The 20,471-nt window shown below is 32.8% G+C and overlaps 2 protein-coding genes and 1 long non-coding RNA gene across 8 annotated transcripts in view; 1 reads left to right on the top strand and 2 right to left on the bottom strand.

Moving 5' to 3' along the window:
- LOC136418354 (uncharacterized) overlaps positions 1-20,471 on the top strand; it is a 212,240-nt gene that overhangs the window by 138,049 nt on the left and 53,720 nt on the right. The gene's annotated exons all lie outside the window — the stretch shown is intronic.
- The window catches only part of RpL27 (ribosomal protein L27), a 94,713-nt gene that overhangs the window by 43,532 nt on the left and 30,710 nt on the right, over positions 1-20,471 (bottom strand). The window lies entirely within an intron of this gene.
- LOC136418381 (uncharacterized) lies at positions 4,513-9,633 on the bottom strand. Of its 6 annotated transcripts, none has more exons than XR_010752910.1 (5): positions 9,566-9,633; positions 9,183-9,507; positions 4,923-5,097; positions 4,754-4,878; positions 4,513-4,679 (listed from the first exon to the last, which is right to left on the bottom strand). XR_010752910.1 is itself a non-coding variant. In XM_066404427.1 (4 exons), the coding sequence occupies exons 1-3, from the start codon at positions 9,573-9,575 to the stop codon at positions 8,258-8,260; spliced, it is 441 nt and encodes a 146-aa protein (XP_066260524.1). In that variant the 5' UTR covers positions 9,576-9,633; the 3' UTR covers positions 7,208-8,152; positions 8,236-8,257. The 6 variants fall into 6 exon arrangements, 3 of the variants coding, with proteins under 3 accessions (XP_066260525.1, XP_066260524.1, XP_066260523.1); XR_010752911.1 differs by adding an exon at positions 8,244-8,363 and having other exon boundaries at positions 4,754-5,097; XR_010752909.1 differs by having other exon boundaries at positions 4,754-5,097.

The raw sequence follows: 20,471 nt of genomic DNA on the forward strand, positions 1-20,471 counted from the left end.
ACTTTTTTTCGATTCGTGATAGATGACATTGTAATCGGAAAAATCATTTTTCGGAAAGAAAAGCCTCACCTTTCATCATTCGATCAAAGTAAATGCTCAAAATGATGACCTTCAACTTTAATATACTTGTTAACTTGTACTGTAAATGCCTGCACGCGTTTTAAAAGCATGTCGGGTGTAATTGCGGCGCAAGCACTTCTCATCCGTTACTTCATATTTACGAATGGTAGGAACTTCTTTATAAACGATATGTTTCAGATGTCTCCATAAAAAAAAATCAGGTGATGTAAGATCGGGTGATCTAGCTGGCCAATTCACAGTACCCTGGTCTATCAATTCATCGATTCAAATAAATCCGATTTAACATTTCACATAATCATAATGAAAAATGTGCCGGGCAGCCATCGTGTTGAAATCACATGATTTGACGCAATTCAAGGTTCAAGACTTCGAGTAATTTTGGCAATTCATTTTCAAGCAGATTTTTGTATTTTTCTCTATTCAAAGTTCCTTCAACAAAATATAGACCGATAAGTTTATCACCAATTATTTCACACTAGACATTAACCGACCAAGGATTCTGATAGTTAACATGGAATGGTAATAGCGTACATGCAAAGAAGTTCGGATTGATTTCTATTTGTTGAACTGCCCATTGAGAAAACGTTAATCGATGTTGGAAATCATCGCCATGCAATTCTTGATTTAAAGATACATAATCGGGGTGAAATTTGTGTAGCTTCAACATTCTCCAAACACTTATACTAGAAATCCCTGATTGAAAAAATATTTTGTGTGTACTGTAATGTGAATTGTGAGCCATGGCAGCTAACACTGCTATTTAATTATTTTGTCCAGAAACAGTATGTGGTCGCGTTCTTCTCTCCCGTCAGTGGAAAATGTTTTAATTACATGAACAAAAGAGGATCGTGATGGTACTTTATTTAGAAAACATTCAGTATAAAGATTAACTGTGACGTCGAAATTTCTTCTACTTTCGCCATAAATAAAAACCATTTCAATTTTTTCACTTAGACTTAAATATTCCACTTCGAATAGTTTAATAATTTTCTTTTACTATGTTTAAAACAAATAATAAAACGAATGAAAAAAATAAACGTAAACATAAACAAATAATGTCAATATTTACATTTTTATTTACATTTAATTTTATGTGTATCTCCATTACATGAGTTTTTCTTCTTTTCCTTCTGAAAAATTATTTTTCCAATTACAACGCCATCTATTGCGAATCGAAAAAAAGGTTTCAGAAAAATTTTACGTTTTTTGAATTGCAAAATCCGAATCTATCTTTAAAAATATAGGTTTCCGTCTATGATTCCAAAGTTACCCCTGCCTCCGCCCATAAGGATGTGGGTGGGGAGTGGTGTTTGGTATCATCACATGTCTCCCTTCGAGACTAATAAATTTCATTCGAACCTTTTTTTAATCCGATGTATATTCGTCCAGATATTCCAGTTTGTCAAGTTAAATAGAACACCCTGTATAGTTGTAAGGGCCAAATATTAAAAAAATATTATAATTGCTTTTAAGAAATTAACACAAAAGGTATAATTTGTATTTAATTGGTGTATTTTCGTATTATTGTAAATATAGTCAAAAACTAATAATTACAAAGTCATATATGTTAAAAACCACAGATTTTGGAATAACAGTCGTATGTGGGAAAATTAATAATTAAGACACTACATTGTAAATTGCGCATGCGTCACACCAAACAAAATCTAATCAGCTGCTGTCAAGCGACTTATTTTTAATCATAATTCGCGTCAATAACTGATTTTAAATCACGAGGTTCAGTTTTAGTTTTTGAAAGTATTAAAAAATGAGGTCTTCAGTTTCTTATTGAGACTTCAAGAGTAATATTGCAGATGACATTCCTCTTGCAATTCTGTTTGGCAGAAAACGGTATAATCCATCCCGTTTTGAACGTTTTTGATACGTTATACATAGATACAGTGGCCAGCAAAAGTATTCATACACCTGTAACGCTGTTAAAAAAAGTGAAATAACAATATGACCAGTATATTGTAACATTGTTTAATTAATTTTGTATTAAACGACACCATGTAAACAACTAATCTATAATAATTTTTTTCACTAAATTATATTGTTTATAAGTACTATTGCAAAATGTTTACAAACATATCATGAAATTAGACCGTAAAAGCATTCATACATTTCCGTCGGCACGCAAAAACAGGTCTAAACCTGCAAGAGAGGCGATCGTATTTATGGATGTTCATTGCTAAATTATACAAGGTGGTAAGAGCAAGTAAATGTGAGTAATAGATCAGAAATTAAATTTTAAAATAATTATTTCAAGACGGTTGAAAATTGGGAGAAACGACAATTGCTGAAAGAGAAATAATAATCAGGTTGCATAAACAAAATAAATCATATGGAGAAATAGGGCAAATAGTTAATAGGAGTTTTGTAACTGTTCAAAGCATTGTCAAAAAGTTAAAAAGGAAAATTTCGTTGTTAATCGCAAACGAACCGGACGATTAAAAAAGAGATGACTGTTAGAGAAGAGAGGAAAATTGTACGAGAAGTCCAACAGAATCCAAGATTAAGTGCTACACATTTAGCTTTAAGGGTTGAAGGAATATTTACAAAAAAAGTAAGCCTCAATACTGTACGAAGGATAATAAAAAAGGTGAATACTATTCAACAGTGGCTAGAAAGAAACCTTTTATTAATGAAAGTAATAAATAGAAACGTTTACAGTTCGCAAAACAACATATAAATACCCCACTAAATTTTTGGAATAGTGTCATTATTTTGTGATAAAAGCAAATTTAATATATTTGATTCAGATGGTCGCCAGTTGGTGGGTAAAAAAAAGGAGAAGCTTTAAACCCCAAAAATCTGCGAACATAAGTAAAGCATGAGGGGTGGTTCCTACATGGTATAGGGCTGTATGTCAGCCAATGGAGTGGGAAACTTAGTAATTGTTAGAAATCACAATATTAAAGATGGTTTATGGGAACAGTCTCCCATTTTCGTAAATAAATACTTAATATTGATTACCTTTCGTCTAGGGAGATTGTTTATGTTTATGTCTGATTCTTTTCTGACTACGTTATGTTTTTATTCTTGGGTTCTATGTACCGTTTACTTCTTTGCATATGATATAGGTAGTTAGTTAGTCGTCGTCTGTAAGAGGTTACGGAATCACCTCAACCAAGCACTTTATTTCTTATATAATATACTAATAGTTCATACTATTAACGTGTATTGTTGGGTACTGGGAGCCGTATAGATATATATATATATATATATATATCTCCTCATCCAAGCACTTTATTTCTTATATAATATACTAATAGTTCATACTATTAACGTGTATTGTTGGGTACTGGGAGCCGTATAGATATATATATATATATATATATATATATATATATATATATATATATATTTGTGTATATATATATATATATAGGATATTTATTAAACACACAGATTACACTAGGTCTATACACTAAATACTAAACAACACTACACTGCACTAGAACTCTTTCACTGTCTTTACTATGTTATGCCTCGATGTACGCTACTGAATAAAACTCCCCCTGTGCCGCGTCACGACGACCTTTTATATCTCACGGCAGTCCTTCTAGAAAGGTACGTTCCAGACTTCGCCGGAGAACACGGGAAGGTCTAGACGGTGGTAGAGAGAGAGACCGTCCGAGTGGCGAGTGTACCGCGAACGAGAGAGCGCGAGATCCACGCTCAGTAACGGTCCCAACATGTATCATTTTGGTCACTCACACCCTGCATGGTTTATTTTTACCAACAGTACGTGAGTACATGGTAAAAAGTAAATCCAATAGATGGCCGTTAGCATTTTTCATGAATGGTATCGACTGCTGTGGAGTAGCTTCCTTTGTAGTTTGGACAAAAATTTATCCAAAATGGAATGAAAATAAAAAGCACAAAAGAAGACTGTTTTTGATTAAGGTTGCAGAAAGTTTAGTAAAATCGCATATTTTTAGGCGAACAAACCAAAAACACAGCAAGTCTGTCGAAAATGTTATGGGCCATGTGCTGAATGAACAAGAATTTGTAGAAGCGAACTCTGCAAGTTATATGGTTTTCGGTCTTGCAAAGAAGCAGAGATGTCACATTTGTCCCTCTAAGAAATCAAGAATTCAAAAACATTTTTGTTCAAACTATAAAAGAAGTGTATGTAACGAATACTCATTTGTTCAATGTTTTTGTTCCAAATGCAATAAATAATTAAATTAAAATAATTAATGCTTATTAAAGGTTTTTTGAAGTTAAAAGTATACGAGTTATTTATTTCCCATTATAAATGAATAAAAATATATAATATTGGACATATAATATCCGTTTGTGTTATAAACTTTAGATAACCGGAGTAGGGTTAATTTTAATAATACTTTTAGAATTATTACATGAAAACCTGTCAGAAGTGTTTGCAGTTACCCTGGTTTACAGATCCTCATAATATATTTTCCTCATTTACAAAGGCTTGATAAAGACGGAAGGGCAGAAAAAAATGAAGGATACAATTTTTTTTCAAAATTTTTTATGAATGGTTAAATGTGGTTTGTGACAGTCTGAGGCTTCCATCTTAAGGTGTTGCTGCAAATTCCACCGAACTGCCATCAGAACTCTTTTCCGAGTAGCTTTAAAAACAAAATGAACAATTAAATTAACAAAGAAATTCTCAACACTATAAAATGTGACAATAATTTCTTACCCGCTCGTTATTACTTCAGAAATTTGGACAACAAATCGTTCCTTGGTTTCAGGACTTGCAAATTGCAGGGTGAGTCTCGGTGTTTGGAGTAAAATTAATTCTAATAGCACAGTGTCAACGCCAACCTGATCATTATAAATAATGATGCTACTTTGGGTCAACAACAGACCTGTCAACTCTGGAAATTGAGATAAGATCTTCACTTCATTGTTAGTAACTTCCACATCCACGGCATAACAACCCTGCCCCATGTTAGCATACACATTGTTGAAATGAACCATCCCCAAAATTTTGTTCTTTCGACGCTGCTTACAAAGTTGACGCAATTGCTCCCTACGTAGCATCTAAAAAATATGAAAACAGTCAGCATTTCCCCTTTTTATGCAACGAACCAATAACCATATTCATGCAAAAATTAAAATGGTAACTCAAGATTCTTTTAGTTTAATATCTCATTCCATAGGCCTACTGTTATTGTAATGTCCATTGGTTAAGAAACGTATTAATTGAATACTACTTTAAACTCATTTCAAATAATGCACGTACACAGTTTGCAAAATTATAAAACAAACATTGCTCTAAATTGATTTTTCTGTTCAACAGAAGATTCTAAAGTGTCTAATTTCTCAACCAATTTATTCATTATATCTATATACTGTTTTAGAAGTAAGTTTATTATTATTGAATGCTAAAATATTAGGTATCTATAAGAACTTTACTGAATTTCTGAAGACCAAATGCTACTAACGCAGTCCTGAGTTGATATTACTTATTTACCAAGTAATGGGAACTTAACACAATGTCCATTAAAAATTCATGTAACTTGAGAACAAACGGAAACATTTGGGAACAATCGGGAACAATTGAGAAGAATAAAAATATTACCTATCAATAAGAATAAATATTAATAATTCTGAAAGAACAAGTGCTAAATGCACTAAATCTGAATGATCAAGTTCTATAAATAAACTAATTGATATAAATTAAAAATGAAAGAAAAAGAAGATAAAGTGGTAACAGAATATTCAAACCACCAAAGAGGCAGCAATCTGATTTACAAATATTAAAGAATAGCTACAAATCCTTTTCACAAGACACTAAAATTAATGTACCAAAGAATAATAACGAAATTACACCAATGAGAAATCGTAACTATGCAATTGAATATTTAAACTAATTAAAGATTATTCAAATCTCTTAATGAACGATATTTTTTCAGCGGCTCTTGAAATTTAATTTTTTTAAAATAGTTTCAGTTTTTTTAACTACACACGCTATGCTTGCTCCAGAAATATGTAAATTTAAAGTAAATCTTCCTTAATTATCTCGGAGTGGTAAATTAACAACTTCTTTTTGATTATAGGACATATTATTAACTTTTAAATATTTTACTATAGTTATAGGATTAACTTTATATTTTTCACAAAAGGAATTAATAGAATTAGGTAAAAAATTATAATATGTTAAAAGTTTAATAAATTTATCAAGTGTAATCGTCCTTGACATTTTTTAAATTTATTTAAATTATTTTTTAAGTTATTGTAAAATATTATATTATGGGGTATTGAATCGTAACGTAAAGTATTGTATAGTATTAAAGCAGCGAATTATGGTAATATAGCATGGTACTGAGGAATGGTCCCGTGGCGAATAGTAAAGTATTGTGTTGAATGGCATCGCGTGATAATGTTTAAAAAGTAAATCTAATTAAATGGAAAAACAAATCAAATGATTTACCCCTTGAGAGTGAATGAATAGAATTAATAGGATTAAATAATTTAGTGGTCAATATACCTGAATTACAAGAATTAATTGAATAATCGAGTTATAATATTCAAACTATCAATAATAGTGTTAAAAACCTAAAAGGTCTCCCAGATTCATATAAAGATAAGATAATAAAATTTGTTAAAGTATTGAATAACACACATATTACGAAAGAAATATATAAATACTCCAATTTTAAAAATCAATAAATATTTAATAAATTATTAGCAAGAGAACAGAAATATAAAAAAATTATAACAAAACAAGCATTTAAACACAATCATGAAAGTGGTATAGACGAAATGAACAAAATGTTTAGTACGATGATAATAGAAACAAAAGACAATAAGAAAATAAGTAGATATATGAATAAAACTTTAAAAGACTTAAAATTTTTATTTATTTTTACCTATATTTGAGAAGAAAGGTATTAACGAATATTCTAAAAAAGAATTATTAGAAATGCAAACTAGTAAAAAAGGTCCAACATTTAAAGATATTAAAAAAATAAAAATAGTTAATATTCCTGAAGGGAAAAATATTATCAATGAAAAAATAAAATAAGATCATTTTACTCCATCATTAATTTCTAAGATTTCTAATCAAATTACTTATCATTTAAATAAATATTTAAATATAATCGACATTCCTACCAATTATTTAAGTTTATTTTATAGTCTACATAAATAATTGTAATATTTTCATACAACAAAATGTTAAGGTATTTAATGCAATTTTAAATGAATCAATTTTATTCATAATCCTAGTTTATATTAAATTTCTAAATTGAAAAAATATTGAGAATAAATAAATGAATCAAGTTGTTCAACCCAGATCAATAAGTGTCCGAAGAACCTAAGCGCACGCACTGAATTTCAAAGAAGAGTGAAATGTCTGTACAGATCGGAATATTGTGCAACCAATGAGTTTGAAAGAATTATGATTAGAAATATAAATAGTCAATTTAAGGTATATGAGAATAAAATGATAACTTTAGCTAAATTAGGTTTATTGAAAATATCTTTTCCTAAACAAATGGACGATATTCGCTATTCTGTTTGTTTACTATTTAAACATTCAGATGAATTTTATAAGTACAAAAATCCTGATAGAAGATGTAAAATCTATACAAATTGTAAGTGTTTGCTATGTGAATGTGATAGATAATATACTAAAACATATTATCAAAGACACTTGCAATCAAATTTACATAAAAAAGAATAGGTATCTATTGAAATAATTTTTTTTAATAATAAATTGGTTGTCTTAAAATGGAAGAACTTTTTAATGAATATACATTAAAAGATTTATATACTTTTGCTAAAAAACTAGGCATAAAATATGTGAAGAATTATACTAAAGATGAGTTAAGAGGAGATATTATAAAACAGTTTGAAAAGAAGAAAAAAGAAAGAGAAAATAAGAAAATAAATTAAAAACATCCATTTAATCAGGACACAATAGCAGAACCAAAGAAAGGAAAAATAATGAATAAAAAATGCAAAGAATGTGGTGAATATATTAGAAAACAATAAACATAAAAAAGATAAAAAAAAGAATAAAACAAATAAAATGTGATGTGATGATGATTTTAGGTGCGTATGTGGTGGTTACAATTAAGTCAATCAGGATCTTCCCATTATTTGCAACAAACAAAAAAAAACAATTGTTGTAAATAATGGGGAGATCCTGATTGACTTAATTGTAATCACTACATACGCACCTAAAATTTGTTTCTTATCTATCATTGGATGCCAATTCTGCACTTGGGGATACTGATACTTCTCCTGAGGATCTTGATTCGTTGTTTGGCGACCCCGACGAATCGGACGACGTTTCTTCACTTTAAAAAATACAATTATTCATTACACAACACAATATACACTGCAAAAAAGGTTGCATTCAAAATAATTAATAAGAGTATCTAACCACTACCTTTAGCATATAAAACTACAACTAAACATCAGTGACACATATTGAATTTTTATTTCAGCTATTTGCATAGTGCTTGTAAAGTAAAAGTAACTACAGTAGAAATCGCTTAATACGAGGAGATCAGGTTATAATGTCCAATTTATAAAACCCCTTTAAAGGTTCCATATTAACACACGTGTTTGTGTTTGTTTATAACGAAGTACTATTTAGAAGGAGCACATTTGTAAGTCCTAATATGAAAAAATAAATATATAAATATTCAGATATAAAGAACAAGTTTGGTAACCCAAAGAAATTTGATGCCTTTAAACTTACATTGCTGTTTTTTAAGAATTTGGCAGACCCTACAATTGCATTTAGTTTTCAGTTTCATTTTTCAATTGATATTCGAAGTGTTCACATAAAGGAATATTGTAATTGTGACTTGTTGATCAGTGCTTGATAAAATTTGGAAGCAAAAACTTTTAACTATTTTTTTCCTTAATATTTTATTAAAGGTTAAGTGTGATCTATCATTTTATTGCATAAACCAAGAAAATATTGTTCAAAATGTGCTTTATTTAATATACACATGTGCTTACATACATACAAATATATTGGAAATACAATGAACCTGAAACAACGAGCAATCAGTTATAGGGAGTAAATTTGCCAGTCTATTGGGTCCTCATATTAAGTAACTAGTTCTGTACATTAAAAATTAAAAACAGGTTACAATGTTACTTACCCTATTAAGATTCTTAACTTGGTTATAGCCGTACTTCTATGGCCTGAGGTCTTAAAGTGAATTATGACAGGGGGCCGTTCAGAATATAGGTTTAATTTTAAAGATTTCGATCCCACTTCAACAAAACCGTTGAGGCGGGATTCATCAAATGCCAGTATATCTATTTGTTTGTCTTCTGGATATATGGTTAGCGTTATATCATTTATGTACAATTGACCATAAAAATGAAGCCCCCCGACTTCCACTCTAACTTTGTTAAAATTCATTTTACTTAGGCGGTGTTGTTGAAACTGAGTCCAATCTTTTAGAAATTTATTTATTTTATCTGAAAATTAAAAAAAAAAACAGTTTTTTTCACTTTTTTATAATTTAAATCTGCGTACCATTCCCCATGTTGAAAATATCTCAACAAAAACTTCACGTTGTTAATGACAGCACGCGGAAGAACTTCGGACGACTGATTGAATTGACAGTTGGCAGTGTAGCTGTCGGGTTTAGAGGTGTTTGCATATAACGATCGGGTGTCGCTAATAGTGTAACGTGCACCTGAAGTTAACTAGTTCGTCTAACGTTCCGTTGCTAGGTGAACGCGCTGAAGGAATCAGTATTGAAACCCGGCAAAGAAACTGATCCTAGAAACTGAATACGTGCTTTTTCCACTCAACCACTTTATGTATACAGGACTAAGATATACACTAATTATCACAGCTTGGTAGATTTAATACTAAAGGGTGGTGTTGGATGTAATTTACCTCGAAAGAGTTCAGGATAGAAAAAGGGAGTTTTAGGGGACTGTTCTCCTTTTAAAGGCCAACGAGCCCTTTCTGTTGGTTGGTAGTTTGGAGAGATTTATAAAGCAACGATAGTCGAAGTGATACATCAACTAAATTATTATAAACTGTTGAAAAGTAGATTTATGCACCAAAACTACCTGCATTTAATTTTTTTGCCACTGAGGCGAACGTCGAACAGGTGTCACACAGTTAAATTTGCGCAAAATTTACTTGTGAGATAATTTGTTTATGTTCTGCTGAGTTCAGCTGAAGGATATTGGAGTTATGGTTATGTTGTATCCTGAAATGCTTCCAGCCTTGCTCCACAATTCGCAATTGGATAACAGAAAAATGCGTATAAACTTTGATTTATTTAGTTAAAAACATTAAATCCTATGGTATTCAGGTAGGGCATCCGTCAGCTTTAGGTTTAGAAATAGAGTAGGAACTTCAAGTTAAATACTTTGGAAGAGATCCTGTTTCAAGATTAATGAGGATATCAATGAAGGTTTTGACTGCTGCCAAGTTATAAGAGGGAAAGAAGTTTTAGTGGGTTTATTTTGTTAGCCGGGTACGGGGCTTTATTAGCACTAATGTATGCAAATACAGGCCTCACCTGCATCCAAGGCCGTAATCATTTTAAAAGCCGATATTTGATTAAATAACTAATCGTTTAAGGTTTATTTTTTCGTGTTTTATTTCCCGGGAAATAAAAATATACCATATAAAAATGTTCATAATATAATAATAAAATTACGGGCACAATCGAAAATATTATTTATTCAGTCACTATCACTGTCTAACACAATCACCTCAGTTTCCTTTTTACGTACTTTCGCAGTCCTTTTTCTAATGTTTAATGTATTGGGGATATTGTCCCAGTTAAAAGAGGGCCCTTGGAGAAAATGCTTTTTATTATTAGTATAAACGTTTACGTAATGCGTAAGTTGATGTAATGCATTGGAATTTTTCTTTGAAGCCTTGTGCTGTGATTGATTATCTGTATTTTCATAGTTAATACTCTTGATACAAGGGTTATGTTGACTAATTTTTGGATTTTTAAAAAGGTTTCCTTTGCTGAAGATACTTGAGAAGAATTATCAGGTGCTACTGAAGTAACTTTCTGTTCATAAAATAATTCTATATACTTCAAGTTGTTCTAAGGATTCAGAGATTTTAGCACATAGAGGGCATTCGGAAAACATTGGATCCACTTCAGTTGTAATTCGATCAATACTGAGAAGACTAGCAAAAAAAAATTAGGTCGTGTAGTATGAAATGAGTAGATTCTCGAAATGCCACATTCAACTGCGAATAACTTCACTCTAAATCTATATTTGGACTTGACTTTTTTATGTGGAAAAGGCACATTCTTCCTCTTTCGATCAGAGTTTAAAGTGTTAAAAATCATTGAAAACTTTTATTTTTATAAAAATTTTTGTGCAGCCATGCAAAATAGTGAAATTCGTGTGTTAACGAAATATGAGTTCCACCGTGGAACCACAACAGCTCAGACGGCTCGCAATATTAATAATGTGTTTGGTACTGAAGTCACTTCACAGCAAACAGTATCTCGTTGGTTCATGAAATTTCGTTCTGGCAATTTTGACCTGAACTAACCTGAACAAATGAACCACGTGGACGACCTGAAACTCAAGTGGATAACGATTATCTGAAAGCCGTGGTGGAAGCGAATCCACGTCAAAGTGCAAGCGAATTATCGTTAATATTCAGTGTAACCAAAAAAACAATATTGACTCATTTGGCTGAAATTGCTGGAAATGGAAAAAGCTGGACAAGTGGGTACCGCATGAGTTGAGCGACATACAGAAAGAACGACGTCTCGAAGCTTGTTCTTTGTTGTGCCGGTATAATAACGATCCATTTTTGAATCGGATTGTTACTTGTGATGAGAAATGGATCCTATATGACAATACCAGACGTTCATCGCAGTGGTTGGATCAAGATGAACCACCAAAACATTGTGCGAAAAAAAATTTTCATCAAAAGAAGCTTATGGTGTCCGTTTGGTGTCATCCATCACAGCTTCGTGAAACCTGGTGAATAGATTACGGCTGATGTCTACTGCCAACAACTGACCGAAATGATGAGGCAACTGACGGTTAAGCAGCCAAGATTAGTAAATCGAAGCGCACCGCTATTGTTGCACGACAACGCTCGGCCACACACCGCACAAGTCACCTTGGCCAAGCTACAGGAGTTGGAATTGGAAACTCTTCGTCATCCACCGTATTCACCCGACTTAGCACCCACTGATTACCACTTCTTTCAAAATTTGGATAACTTCTTGGTAGGGAAAACATTCAACTCCGACGAGGCTGTCAAAGCTGCCTTCCAAGAGTTTATCGACTCCCGGCCTGCAGGCTTTTACGGCAGGGGAATCAATGAACTTCCCGTTAAATGGCAAAAGTGTATTGATAATGGTGGTGCATATTTCGATTGACAATAAAAACATTTCATATGAAAAAAAAATGACTAAAGTTTCAATTCAATTCTACTCATTTCATACTACACGACCTAATACATAGCTCAAAATTGTTTTAAGGCATTACCTACCTAGATTTTAAAGTAGTTAGAACTGGCTCAACCTCAGATTGTGTGGTTATAGAAAATCCATCGTCATCACTAGTAGTATCCTCAAGACTGCAATTTAAAATGCATTTATAGAAACAAAAAAACAACGGGAATGACTCCAATGTGTGTCGACGTTGTCGTGTTGGTGAATCCAAAAACAAGTTTGAGACCCCCAAAGAAGGGTTGGTTAAAGGGTCGACTTCTCGCCAACCAAACTCGAGGCGACATGGGTCTGGGTTATGTCCCTTATTTTACCGAGCCCTTTTTGGGGACCGGTGTTGTACAGTATTGCCAGATTGTGCAAAAAATCCTAAAATTTAAGGAAATATTGAAATTTCAGCTCTGGCTGAATGCAATGTTGCAATTTTCTCTTCTCTTTGAAAATTTAATTTAACAAAAAAATTCACTTCATTTTATATTATTATCATTTTTCCACATTATTCTAATCAGTTTTTTAAAATGTCATATTACATATGTAGATGTTTCATGTTTTAAATATTTTATAATTAAAAAATTCAAATATACAGGGCCCATAGTCCATTAGTGAGTGGACGGTAAATACCTTAAACACTGTTAGAGATAGAAAAATTCTTTCTTCACAAAAGTCGTACAGTTTTTAGATATGCACAACTGAAAAATATTAGTAAGTGCAATGAAATCTTTCATAACGGACACCCCTCTTGAACGGATATTTTATCCTGGTCCTAAATACCTTCCATTAAAAACGCATTGCTGCGACTTCCTCTTGAGCGGACTCTCTTGTCCAGACACGGATAGTCGGTTTTAGAACGTTGAGAAAAAAATCTTTCTTGACTGGATGGATATAAAAATTAAAACGGCAAACAAAGATAGATAATTTTTTTTAATATCGGCTGTTTCTTGTTATTTGTTGTTATTACAATCGGAAAAATAGTTATTTTTAAATTGGTTTGACTATACAGGGTGTCCTCGAATTGCGTGGCCAAAATGATACCGCAGATTATTTAAGTAAAAATAAGTCGATTTAACTAAATTTGCCTCAGTCCAAAAGTTGATAATCACGGAGTTACAGGGTGATAAAGTTGAAAAAATAAATCGCATTTTCTTTAATATCTTTCGATTCCTTTGAGCTAATTTCACGAAACTTCATATCTGAGGGTGTTTTAGAATGCCAAATTCAAATTTATTAACCATTTAGTTGTATTTTCTAGAGGGAACCACAAGCGACCATTAGGACACATTTAAACCTCTGTAACTTTTTTGTGCCATAGTGTATGTCATTTTGACATTAAAAAATCTTTTTTCCTATCTTTTATACTTAGAAAAGGTATACTTTATTGAAGTCGCTAGAAGCAATGGTTTCTGAGAAAACCGCATGTAAATCTGATGATGCATGTAACTTAACTTAAAATTATTTCTCGTTCAAAAAAAAAGTGTTCAAGTTTTTTAAAAACAATTATTACTAAAGATAAAACATAAATAATAATTAACAAAGAAACAAAAAATTTTGAACATTTACTGTGATAGCAAATTAAATGAAAAAAAATTAAATCAAAATCTTACATAAGTTAATTTAATTAATTAGTTAATTTTATTCCTCCTTGTTGTTGTTTCTTTGTTAATTATTATTTATGTTTTATCTTTAGTAATAACTGTTTTTAAAAAACTTGAACACTTTTTTTTTGAACGAGAAATAATTTTAAGTTAAGTTACATGCATCATCAGATTTACATGCGGTTTTCTCAGAAACCATTGCTTCTAGCGACTTCAATAAAGTATACCTTTTCTAAGTATAAAAGATAGGAAAAAAGATTTTTTAATGTCAAAATGACATACACTATGGCACAAAAAAGTTACAGAGGTTTAAATGTGTCCTAATGGTCGCTTGTGGTTCCCTCTAGAAAATACAACTAAATGGTTAATAAATTTGAATTTGTCATTCTAAAACACCCTCAGATATGAAGTTTCGTGAAATTAGCTCAAAGGAATCGAAAAATATTAAAGAAAATGCGATTTATTTTTTCAACCTTATCACCCTGTAACTCCGTGATTATCAACTTTTGGACTGAGGCGAATTTAGTTAAATCGACTTATTTTTACTTAAATAATCTGCGGTATCATTTTGGCCACGCAATTCGAGGACACCCTGTAGATGTAATTCCAAGTACGAGTGCAAGTACGGGTCAAGGTCCTCTTTTACCGCTCAAAAAGGGCAAGCTTTTGGAGCATTTAAGCATAGCGAAAAATCAAAGCATTATTAACATATTGAAGAGAATAAAAATAGATAATCCAAATTTAGGAATTACTGCTATGATTTCATATGTAGTTGGTACATTAGGTAGACTAAGTATATTTTAATTTATATGTGTTTTATGAAATAATACGAGGGCCGTTTGATAAGTCAGTGACTTTTTGAATTTCTCGCGTAATAATTTTAAATGCAACACTACACCCGTCAACTATTATCTGTTAGTAGACTATTGTCAAATTTTAAGCAAGCTACGTCATTTACACTATTCAAAACAATTAGGGGATATTATGTTATTTATGAAAAAAAATTATTTATTCAATTTTTTTTTACACAGTTTCTTATCGTAATAAAAGTACAACAGGATTCAATGCGAAAATAATGCATTCGCTAGGCTTTTGTCGTTTTTGCAGGTTTTCACTTGGTTTTTCACCAACGGTATAAAAGCGCTTTTTTATACCGCTAACGGTTTAGTTCAGTTTTGCATTTACGAATAAGTTGTTTAAGTCTTTCATTTTTATTTATTCGTACAATGAATGTACAATACGATTTAACCAAAAGTGAGGCATGGAGAGTAATATTGCAACTTGAGGCAGGGCGAACTCAAGTACATGTTGCCGAATTGTTTAATGTGAGTCAAAGTGTGATTTCGCGGCTTTAGAATCGATTTCGGGAAACAGGAAATGTGAGAAGAAGACCTGGACAAGGTCGACCATCTTCCACAACACAAAGGGAGGACCGTTTTCTCCATCTGCTGACTCGGCGACATCGAAATCTCAATGTAACACTTCTAAGGAGTGAGTTTGCTAATGCCACTGGAAGGCTTGTGTCCACTCAAACCATCAGGAATAGGCTGCATAATATCGGACTTTATGCCCGATGTTTGCATTCCATTAACGATGCAGCACAAACGAGCAAGGAAAGAATGGGCTGAGATTCACAGAAATTGGAGCCATAATGACTGGAGCCGGGTACTGTTCAGCGATGAGTCTAGATTCACTCTGGAACCTGACAATCGACGTGTGCTGATTTGGCATGAACGCGGAATACGAAACAATCCCCATTTTGTAAGAGAAAGATCTGCTTTTGAAGACGGCGGCGTAATGGTATGGGCAGGAATTAGTCTCGGTGGACATACAGATCTGTATTTCATCGACAATGGTCCTTTAAATGCTCATAGGTATCTTCATGAAATTCTACAACCTATTGTAATGCCTTATGCTGCAGCAATAGGTAATCAGTTTATTTTTATGGACGATAATGCTCGTCCACATCGTGCTAACATCGTGAACAACTGGTTGGAAGAAATTAATATAAAGAGAATGGTATGACATGCCAATTCTTTGGATAGAAATCCAATTGAACATGCTTGGGATACTTTGGGACGACGTGTTGCCAGCAGAAATTTGCTACCTCGAACCATTCCAGATCTTCGAAATGCCCTAATTGAAGAATGGAATAAAATTCCACAAACAATTTTCAATAACTTGATTGAGTCAATGCCATTAAGATGCCAAGCTTTCTTAGCAGCGAGAGATCATACTCATTACTGAAATTTAGTTTTTTTATTAAATTAATAAACAGAAAGTTTTATTTACCTTTATAAACCATGACCTTTTAATGCACAACTGTACACATTTTTATTAAATATTGTCTTAAGCGGTCAAAATAAGCCTATACAGTATAAAACACTTTTACTATACTCAAGAAAACTTAACATACAAATAAAAACTTGTTTTGGAGTATTTCCTGTGACAAAAAATTTTTTTAAAGCTTTATTTAGCAATATCCCCTAATTGTTTTGAGCAGTGTAGTTTGTTTTTATTTAATAGCCATTGAATGCAGATGACCTCGTGAATTTCGACGAAAATGAAAAAAAGTGAATTTCGTGTGCTGATCAAACATTATTTTTACGTAAAAAAACTATCACCGAAACCAAGGAATGGCTTGATAAATACTATGGGGACTATGCACCATCAATTTCAATGGTTAAGAAGTGGTTTACTGAGTTTCGTTGTGGTCGAACCAGCACAAATGACGCAGAATGTTTAAATTTTCCAGAAATTTTCGATGAAATCCATGGAACGATATTGGACGATCAGAGAATAAAAGTGCATGAGGAGACTGAGGCTGTAAGCATCTCAATTGAGCGGGTATATCACATTTTACATGAATATTTGGATATTGTGGCAACCGGTGCGTGAATGACCGCAGCGGAGATTACCTCTTCGGGGAATCACCGTATAAGCGAAAAAGGAGTAGAGAAGAACGAACTGGTAGAGAATAGAAAAGTGATGTGGTAAATGGTTGTATTTGAGAGTTAGGGTGATAAGTTGGTTAGATCTTGTTAACAAATTGTTCTTATTAAATGAGCTTGAGAATCCTGTGAAGTGTTTGAATGCTTAGTGGGGTACCACAGATATGAAAAAGCTATCCGCGCGATGGATGTCGCGCTTGCTCACACTCGACCATAAGCGCTTCCATGTGACCATTTCAAAAAAGTGTTTAGCGATGTTAAGCCGCAATTCGAACGAGTTTTTGCGCTGTCTCGTAACCGTTGACGAAACGTGGATCCATCGCAACACACCAGAGACCAAGGAACAATCGAAACAGTGGGTTTCTCCAGGTGAACGTGCACCAAAGAAGGCCAAGATGGGTCTGTTGGCCAACGAGGTGATAGTTACAGTTTTTTGAGATGCACACGGTGTCATTCATATCGATTGCCTTGAAAAGGGTAAAACGATCACTGGTGAATATTATTCATAACTTTTAGACAGACTTGATATTGAATTAAAGCAAAAACGACCGTATTTTGCGAAAAAAATTGCTGTTCCACTAAGACAATGCACGGGTGCACACGTGTATAGTCGCCATGGCAAAAATACATAAATTAGGCTACGAACTGCTACCCCACCCAACATATTTTCTAGATTTAGCCCCCTGCAACTATTTCCTATTTCCAAACCTGAAGAAATGGCTGGGCGGTAAGAGATTTGGGTCGAATGAAGAGGTCATCACTGAAACAACTGCCTATTTTGAGGACCTTAATAAAATCTATTATTTAGAAAAGATAAAAAAATTTGGAAAAACGCTGGACTAAATGTATCGAGCTAAAAAGAGACTATGTTGAGAAATAAAACGTTTTTTGGCCGAAAAAATATCTTTGATACAAAAAGTCACTGACATATCAAACGGCCCTCGTATTCCAAAGGAGTGACAAAATCTACGATATTCCGAGTACGATAAGAACATTTTCAAACAGGAAAACTTTCAGAGCCTGGAAAAGCCCCGGGACGAAAATCTTTGATTGTCACCTTTGATGATAGTATCAAATTTGGTGTATGTAAAATAGTACATGACTTTTTCTACAAAAATGAGACACCCACATTAAATAAAATTTTGAATGAGATTAAAAATCGTCCAAATAAAAAAAATCGTCACAAATAAGTCGTTCAACTTTATATAAATTAATGGGACAACTAAATTTTAAGTAAGTCTATATAATATAATATCTATATACAGTATGTCCACAGATAGAGTGCCCAAGAGGACAAATGGACAAAAAATGTCGTTTTTCGACAAAAAGTCATTCTTGATAAAAGACTCTGCTTCTCGAAAAAATACGATTTACGAAGATAACTTTGGACTTTTTTATACAGGATGTCCAAAAACTACGAACACATGAAATACTATCAAGAGTAAATTAGCTTTATTTCTCATTTTGGAGCAAAATGGTAAATAAAAAACAGATTTCAAATTCTATCCAAAGTTTACATACAAAATTCCACTATTGCAAAATAGTTTATAAATAATTTAAAATAAAAGTTAATAAATATTACTTATTTAAACGTACCTCCCCCGTATTCGACGCATTTCTCAAACTGCTATTTAATGTGATTATAACTTCTTATCTCTTCGAGTGAAATCATTTGAATTGACTCTAAAATTCTCTGTTTTAAAATGTCGATATTATTATCAATAGGTTGCTGAAACGTTAATTGCTTCAAACGGTCCCAAAGGTACGTGTCAGAAATAGTGAGGTCAGGACTTCTTGCAGGCCACAAAACTGGGCCGTACCGACCAATCCACTGTTCTAAAATATTAATTTTATAATAATATTATTTCTAATTAATTACATTATGTAGGAATACTTTTTCGGTCTAATTTTATGACATGTTTGTAAACATTTTGCTACAGTACTTATAAACAATATGATTTAGTAAAGAAAATTATTATAGATTAGTTGTTTACATGGTGTCGTTTAATACAAAATTAATTAAACAATGTTACAATATACTGGTCATATTGTTATTTCACTTTTTTTAACAGCGTTACAGGTGTATGAATACTTTTGCTGGCCACTGAAATTGAATTACAGAAATAATACCGAAAGAACTATCGAAATATTTGAAGAAGAAATTGAAAATGGAATTAAAACGTTCCAAAAAAGAAAATCCGCATAACTAGAAGTCTGTTATTCGTAAACATGCACATGACTCTGGGGTTGAGTATTTGTTAGTAAAGAACAAAAAAACCAGAAAAGTTAGAACAGTGAAAGATTCTTCTCAGTGTAAATACGAATGTGTAAAATTTGTTTCTGTAGAAGAGTGCAAGACAGCCTTTAAACATTTTTACAATCTGACTGGACGTGAAAAAAAGATTTATACAATTTCTACATCTGAAAAGCTATTAGTCCGGAAATGAAAGACAGCAGAGGAAACTTGGCGAAAAAATTGGACGTATTGTTATTTTTTTAAAATCGGTAATTGCAAGTTACAGGTCGGCAAACAATTTTATATTAGAACCTTATCTATCAGCAAAAAGACAGTTTTTAACGCTCCTATTAACCCTCCGGCGGGCGCGCCTGCGGCAAAATGCCGCAAATCGATATTCGCGAATTGTCACATCATTAATATTGCTGGTAAATCCCCGAGCGCCTAGGTATTCCACCGGCATGCATCTTAGCAACTAATTTCGTACTGCACGTTTTTGGGATGTCTCGGATCAGAAGTTAGAAAGCATTAAGTAAATGAGCATCAAGTTGCGATGTAAATACACTGCGTGACATAGAAAAGAGAACACCCCGTAAAAATGATTTGATTTAAATAATTTTTGGTATGCATGTTGTTTACGCCAAAACAAATACTTCATTAAAAAGTTGAACAAATTTAATTGTTAAAAACTAAAAAAAATTTAATAATTTGTCGGTCCTCCGCGGTGTCTTATACATTCCTGTACACGTCTAGGCATGGATCTAATGAGGTGATTGATGTCCTCTTGGGGGATCTCATTCCAGGCTAACTGGACAGCATGACACAGCATCGCTAGGGTTTGCGGGGGATGGGGTAAATTATGCAACCTTCTACCTATAATATCCCATACATGTTCGATCGGTGAGAGGTCTGGAGATCGAGGTGGCCAAGGTAGCAAATTGACTGCATTTTGTTGGAAGAAGTCCATAGTCACTCTAGCCACATGTGGTCGTGCATTGTCTTGTTGGAAAACTGGATTAACAAGAGTTTCCAGATAAGGCACAAGATGAGGTTCCATTACTTCTTGGATGTATCGCTGGGCTGTCATACTGCCTCTGACGAAAACTAAAGGTGACCTGCTACCATATGCAATGGCACCCCAAACCATTACCCCAACAGTCTGATGGACATGCCTCTGTATTGCAAACTGAGGATCCCATCT

This window comes from Euwallacea similis, chromosome 34, assembly GCF_039881205.1.
Source record: "Euwallacea similis isolate ESF13 chromosome 34, ESF131.1, whole genome shotgun sequence".
NCBI classification, from domain to species: domain Eukaryota; kingdom Metazoa; phylum Arthropoda; class Insecta; order Coleoptera; family Curculionidae; genus Euwallacea; species Euwallacea similis.